Source organism: Echinops telfairi, unplaced genomic scaffold (assembly GCF_000313985.2).
Source record: "Echinops telfairi isolate 266 unplaced genomic scaffold, ASM31398v2 ScPeMD7_9;HRSCAF=40, whole genome shotgun sequence".
NCBI classification, from domain to species: Eukaryota; Metazoa; Chordata; class Mammalia; order Afrosoricida; family Tenrecidae; genus Echinops; species Echinops telfairi.
This window is the reverse complement of record NW_022103906.1, coordinates 15,350,920-15,358,371: the sequence shown is the minus strand read 5'-3', so window position 1 is coordinate 15,358,371 and position 7,452 is coordinate 15,350,920. Positions and strand designations below refer to the sequence as shown.

Below are 7,452 nucleotides of genomic sequence, written 5' to 3'. Positions count from 1 at the left end.
GGAGGGGGGCGGGGGAGAGACAGACCCCCTCGGGAGTCCTGGGAGGAGCAGGAGTGGTCACTGACCCTGCGTCAGGTGGAAGCCCTCATGCTGAAGCCCTCCTCGGGCCGCTGCTCCAGCCCCACAGGCTGCCTGGTCCTCGCGGGAGAGGCTCAGAGGGGGCGTCTTGGTTAGTGTTGCAGGCAGGCCTCAGGGACTGGAAGAGGCCTTGGGCAGGGGGCGGGCTGTGCGGGGTCCCGGGAGGTGGCCTAGCTGGCCCAGGACTTGCGGTTCTCTGCGCTCCGCTGGCTCCTCTCTGCCCGCAGAGTCGCACCACCCTCGGCTTTGGCCAGCGCAGTCAGCGAGGCCAGGTTGGTGGCGGAGCCGGAGAAAGTGGCGCTCCTGCGGGCCTCGGGGACAGCACCCTGCAGCCTGAGCCCCGCGCTGCGCCGCCGAACCGCGCCCAGGGCCCTCCGCACGCGGCTGGGCTTCACCAGGAGCCCATAGCCCGGGTTGCACTTGAAGTACTGCTTCCCACCGATGGAGCCGTCATTCTTACCTGGAGGGCGAGGAAGAGATGGCCACTTAGAGGTGGGTCAATGAGGCCCAGCACCCCCACCCAGCAGCAGTGGTTACCAGGACACACGCCCAGCCCCCCTGTTCTGTGGCCTCCTAAAGCCTGTGAGGCTAGTGTTCTACCTGGGCCGTTTCCAAAGCAACAGGGGCAGGGAGCTCCCAGGGCAGGGCTGGCACCAGGTACCAAACAGAGGGGGCTGAAATGCATGCGCAGGAAGGATGGTGTTCGCAGGCAGATTTAAATGACCACGTGGCAAATGGACCTGTCTCATGCTAATGTGCCAGGCCAGGGTGCCTCCTGGAAACCAAACGGAAATGGAACACAGAGCACAGGCGGTGTGTGCTGGGGGTGGGGAACCTGCTCTTTACAGCTACAACCACCTAGTCTTCCAAGCTCAAGGTCTAAATCCTCTCCCCAAAGAATGTGGCCCAACTGCCCCTCCCATATCTCTCCCTGCCAACCAGAGCCAATTACCATACTGGATTCTGATCTCAATGAGCCCGGGCTGGAGCAACAGTAAAGCAATCTTCTGCTAACCCAAAAGGTGGGTGGACTAGAACCACCCCACCCCACCTCCCAAGTCGGCTTCCCAGGTGACTGCAGACTTGGACACCACACCCTTGGGGTAAGCTCTGCTCACCCACAGAGCGGCACATCTCATTCCACCTCTCATTAACACTAACAGGAACTCACTCCCACAGGAGCAGGTGCCCCTTGGCCCCTGGCACACACTGAAACCCTCGGTGGGCTGGCCACTCCTCACCTCACCTCAACTACACCCTGGTGGGGCCCGGGCCAGCAACCAGGCCAACCCCCTCCAGCTTCTCCGGCTTCCATCCTGCTGTAGCCCCTTGCCTGCCTCCACCCACGGATCTCCTTCACAGCACGCACTGGTGCCTGAGCCGCGCTTGCTTACTCCCCTCTAAAACAAAACCGGGTGACTGCTCTGCTCACCAGGTTCACGAAGTGACAGGTACATAGTGGGTGCTTCAAAGTTATTTATTGGAATCATTGGGTTATTTGTTTATTCCCCTTCAAAATTCTTGAGTACAACTGCAGATGAAAATTGCTTTCCCAACTCCCATTAGCATTTTAATAGAAATGAATTTTTTTTTCAAATTCTAGCTTTGCACAATAATCTTCTAGATATTCTTGGCCAAAATTATGCCTAATGGCAGTGCCTTCACTGCTATGCTTCTGACTCCAGACACAGGGAGTCACCCATGACCCAGCATCTGCAGCCCTGGACCAGAGAATGAAGGCTTCCGTCCACTCCTGAACGGGAAGAAGCAGCCATTCCGGAAATCTCAGCCCGAGGGACAGCAACTGAACCAACCTTCGCCATCAGATAGTGGGGCTTTCCTCCAGGTCACTTTCCCAGGGCACACTGCACCCAGTGCCACCGCCTGCCTCAGGGCTCGTGGGACCTCCATGTCCCTAGGCACTGAGTCAGCTTTTGCTGGCTACAGCCTGCTCTCTCCCTCCCTCCCACTCTGCTCTCACCAATTAACACTCCTCCCCAGATGCCAGGCCACTCACACCCTCCCTTAAAACCCAGCTCCCCAGCCTTGAGCCCCAGCTACAGGGGAGGCTATTGGTGCCCTGGATCACAAGAGGCCCAAGAGGAGATGTTGTTTACTGTCCTAGTCACCTACTGGGTGCTAACGCGTCACCTTCCCTTACATCTCCTCTTGAGGAAGAGGATACTAAGGCCGTCAAGATGGATTAAATGCAAGATAAAAATCTATAATGAATCAGCAAAATTGAGTGTGGTCAGAATTGAGGATGGTGTTACAGGTTAAATAAGTCAAGAGGACTTAAAAACACCCCTGCAAAGAGGAGGTTAACACACACAAACCAAGCAAGTATCAGTATGCAAAAGCAATGACCAGTCTGACGATGACAATAGGTAAAAATTCCAGTTATAATAGCATCTAAATGAATAAAATACCTACCAATAATGAAAATTATAGATCATTACTGGAAAAAAATTAAACAAAGGAAGTAAATTAAAGAAGACCTAAATAAATGGAAAGACATTCTATACATTCAGTGCCTTCTCCTTCAAAATTCTAGTAGCTTTCTTTGCAGAAACAGAAAAGCCAACCCTTGGACTTATATGGAACTGCAAGTGAACCTTCATAAGCAAGGTGCCCTTGAAAAAGAAGGAGAAAGTACGAAGACTCCATTTCCGGATCTGAACACATGCACTGTGTAATGGCAGACCGAGGAACCATCAGCGAGCGTTCAGAAACACACTCACACATCTTCGGTCACTTGATTTCCAACAAGAGTGCTAAGTTCATTCAGTGGAGAAGCAATTGTCTTGTTACCGATTGTGCTGGGACAACTGGATTTCTATAGGCAAAAACATAAACTTGGACCCATACCTCACACTATAAACAAAATTCAACTCAAAATGGATCAAGAACCTAAAAGAACTGCGGCCACACAAGCCTTAGAAGAAAACATAGGCGTGATGTTTGGGGACTTAGTATTTAGCAATTCTTAGAGCTGATACTAAGGGCATGAACAACAAAACAATAGATAAATGGAAGTTATCGAAATCAACAACTTAGAGTTATCAGAGGACTTTTATTAGCAAAGTGAAAAGACAGCCTACACATTGGGGGGAAACTAATTGAGTGCCATGATGATGAGGCTGCCCGCTACCATAAACAATTTAGCTTACTAAAAATATAGGGTCACCGTGAGTCAGAAGCAACTTGATAGCAGTAGGTTAAGCTAGGTTAGCTTATAAATCTTATAAGGATTCCTGGTGGTGCAGTGGTACAGTGCTTGGCATCTAACCAAAAGGCCACAGGTTCAAAGCTGCCAGGCAGATCCAGAGCCCAAAGCCATGGCAGTCTGTTGCTGTAGAGATTCACAGCCTTGGAGACTGATGACTGCCCTGCTCTACCCTTTAAGGTTGCTGCGCGCAGAATAGGCCCAATGCCAGTGGGTTGGGTATACATCTTGGGTGGGTTTAGTATCCAGCAGAGATAAAGAAAGCCTATGGCTTAACACAAAGATAAACACCTACTTAAGAAAGGACGAAGAACCTGGGGAGACATCTCTTCAAAGAAGACATATCAATGGTCACATGAAAAGTATTCAACTTCAGGTTCAAAACTTGATAAAGTTTTTCATCAAAATAAAGTGTCTGTGTGCTTCACATGATACCGGCTGGTGAAGGAGCCACCCACAAAATGGGAGGAAACATTTGCAGTCACATAGCTCCTAAGGAACTTCTAGATAGATTTTTAAAACTCTTCAGAGTAAATAATAAAAAGAAATACACACCACTTAAAAATGGGCAAATGTTTTGAACACACATTTCTCCAAAGGAGACAGATGATGGCCAGTAAGCACATGAAAAGATGCTCATTTCATCAGAGAAATGCAAATCAAAGCCAAGTGAGACACCACCTCACCAGCTACTGGGCTGACTCTAATCAAAACCCCTGGCAGGAAGCGGTGTCATCGCAGATGTGCAGAAAGTGCTGGTGGGAATTGAAATGGTGCAGCTGCCAACAACAGTTTGGAAACTCCTCACAACACACCACCGATTTAACTCCTAGGGATATACTGAAGAGAAGTGAAATGTACAGGCATAAAAAATGTGTACACACGTGTACACTGAGCACAGATGAGCCCCACAAACATCAGCTCCCATCAAAGAAGCCAGTCACAACAGACCACGTGTTGTGTGGCTCTTTAAAAAAAAAGACCTTTACAGGCAAATTAGAGCCACAGAAAATAGATTAATGTTTGCCTAAGACTGGGTGAAAGGGGCCCTGGTCATACAGTGGTTATGCATTAGGCGGCTAACCACAAGATCAGCAGTTTGAAACCACCAGCTGCTCCATGGGAGAAAGAGGAGGCTTTCTACTCCAGGACAGAATTACGGTCTCAGGAACCCACAGAAACTCACCCTGTCTTATAGGCTTGCTCTGAGTCAGAGTTGACTCGATGGCAGTGAGTTTGGTTTGGCTTGGCTTAGTTTGGAAGACTGGGTGAAAGGAGCCTTGGTGTGTGGTGGGTTAGGCATTTGGGCTGATAACCAGACAGACGAGGCTGTCTGCTGCAGTGGAGACAGACAGAAGAAACCCACGTAAGGTCCCGGGGAGTCAGAATGAACACCATATAGTGGGTTTGGTTTGGAGTTTGGGTAAGGCTGAGTGAGCAGTGACTGCTAATGGGCAGGAGGTGTCTTTTGTGGGGGATGAACTTGGTCCAAATGTAAAATATGGTGAAAGCTGTCCAATGCTCTCCAGATATACAAAAAGCTACTGAAAATGGGGAAGTTTTATGGCATATCTTCATAATACCATGAAAAAAACCAACTTTTTTTTGAACTCCTGAAGGACAAGATATTTCCTGAAGTTCTGCCCCTCAGTTTTTATGAAACTGGTGGTCTATTGCTTTTCAAATCTACCGCTCCATAATGGGAAGTGGAGGGTGGCCAACTGAAATGTCTCCTAGAGCATCGTATCCAGAGGCTCCCAGTCCTGGGTCAAGGGACCCCGTCTGCCTCTCGGGAAGTGAGCACCATGTGCGCTTCTGTTTACGACCTGATCTCCAATGTCAAATAAAGCTGAGCTCAAATGTGGGTGCTTCTGTGACTAAAAGTACATTGAAACTCATTATGGAATTTATGCTTGCCTTTAGTCACTGGCTTAGGTTTCTGACATGTGCCTAGTGGTTCAAAAGGAGACTTAGTCTTAAATTTGTCTGTGAAAATCCTTAGTTTTGAAAAGTGGGGACACTGAGGCACTGAGAAGTCACCAAACTTACTGGCAGAGTCTGACATGAGGGCCAGCTCTCCTGAACCCAGCCCCACAATTTCTCCAAAGACCCCATGAACAGGCCACGCTGCTGCCAACACCGAGCATCTGCTTCAAACAAGTATCGCTCACCTGAAGGTAAATCGAGCTCTACTCCAATCCACGTTCCCTCCTGAAAGTCCGTCGGTCCAATGTACCTCACGATGCCCATTTTGTTCGTGCCAACGGTAACATATTCTCCCTCTTTGAGCCACTCCGGGACTTCACTGGCTTCTTCAGAGTCTGACGTAACGTCCAGTTTTTCTAAAGCCTGACCCCCGGCGATGTCACCTAAGCCTCTTGAGGCGAGCTGCTCCTCCTCAGTGCCCGAGGAGCAGCTGGAGTCCCCGCCAAGCATGCGAGAGAATGACTTTAGCTCAGAGGTCCGCACCTTCTGGATTCTGAAAGGAGATGCTGGTGTAGGCAACTGAGATCGGAAATCAGGAGACACATGTGGCTTGGAGACGTTTGGCTTCACTGGCTCCTCTGGGCTCCCTGGTGACTTGGTGGCAGAGGAAACTGTCCCTCCAGTCTGCTGGCTGGGTGATTCCTTTTGGGGGGCAGAACTGGGAAGACACGGGGGTATAACAATAGCGAGGGAGGATCTTGCCAGATCTTCACTCTGCTTCTCGGAGGAATGCGATTCCCTGGCCTTCAGTGCTCCATTACTATTGCACTGAGCAGCAAGCTTTGGTTGGATTGGCAGTGCTGGCAGGCTGGTCTGGTTCTCTAAAGGAGCAGGAAGGTGGCTCTCTGCGCATGACCCGGTAGATGGATATGGAAGGTCAGACTCAAGTGGGGCCTGGCAGATGGGAGTCGGAGGAGAGCTGGGCACGGTTTGGGAAGTGCCATCAAGGCCACTGGTGAGTGCATCCGAGAGAGTGGCTGTGGAAACGCTGTGGGAAAAGTAACCACTGGAGGCTTCACTCAAGGGGCTGGGAGGACCTTCTGGAACTTCCTGGACCTGCATGTTTGAGAGAAGTGAATGCTGGGAAGGCACTTGAGCTGGCTTGTCACAGATCTTCACCACAGAAGGAATGTGCACAGTCACTCCGGGTGTCTCGCTCACTCCCACACTCTCCCGGTGAACCTGAGACAGAAAAGTGGGCAGCATAACTATTTAGAACTTAAAGTTAGGGATTTTCTTTCCAAAGAACTGGAAATGAGTATGCTGCTAGCAGAAGTATGGCTGTGACAGTGGAAAGAGTGGAGTAAGACAGACTTGGCTCTGAATCAGTTCCACCCGGTATTTTGGTGTGACCTTGGCTTTCCAGGTACTCAAAGCTGACTGCCTCCTATGCACAGAGCAGTCACTGTGCTAGGTGCGGGTGGTAGAGTCCCCAGACAAAATGGACAGAGTCCCTGCCCGCTTCTTCACTTGTGCAAACAAAGACCCTGATCCCTACTACACAGGCTTCCTATGACAGAACAAGAAGTCAAACTCTTACTATGGACTACGGTGCAGACCCGAGTTTTCCCTCCTCACCCAGTACCAGCCCCCCACCCCGCCTCGGGCTTCAAGCCCGCTCCGGGGAGACACAGAAGTCCTGCCCACCACAGACTTCACAAGGAGATTTTGAGAATCATTTGAAAGGCCAGAAGAGTTCTTTTCTGCGGCAAAATTTAAATGATGATCTCATCAAGGACCTGCTTCATCGGCTCACATACATGCATGCAAATGACCTATGGGCAGCTGACTGACTGGCCGTGCCTGGCCAGGGGTCACGCAGAAAGACCGGGAAGAGGCTCCTTGTGGCTCCGCCCTGCAGTGCTTGGTCCTCTCTGGCCTGCTTCCACTCAGCCTGCTTTTGAAGGCTGATTCCATGTCTTGAGTCAGGGGTCTCTCAGATGCCCGGGAGACGAGGGCAAACAGTAGACAGCCTCCTGGCAAGGTGCAGAGTGGGGGACAGGCCTGGCAGCCTGGGGAGGCTGCCCCTTGCATATCAGTCTATCTGTGAGTCACTCTGGCAGGGCACACACACACACACACACACACACACACACACACACACAGCCCCTATTTCATCAGGGGAGATGACAGCCACCGTTTATCCAAATCCCACTGTGTCT

General features: G+C 50.6%; 1 protein-coding gene across 1 annotated transcript in view; it reads right to left on the bottom strand.

Moving 5' to 3' along the window:
• KIF13B (kinesin family member 13B) overlaps positions 1 to 7,452 on the bottom strand; it is a 268,551-nt gene continuing 261,099 nt past the window's right edge. The window contains exons 38-39 of the mRNA XM_045286833.1: positions 5,476 to 6,472; positions 1 to 538 (exon numbers count right to left, since the gene is read on the bottom strand). Of these exons, the coding sequence (XP_045142768.1) occupies positions 249 to 538; positions 5,476 to 6,472 (1,287 nt within the window). The 3' untranslated portion in view covers positions 1 to 248. The remainder of the gene's footprint in view (positions 539 to 5,475; positions 6,473 to 7,452) is intronic.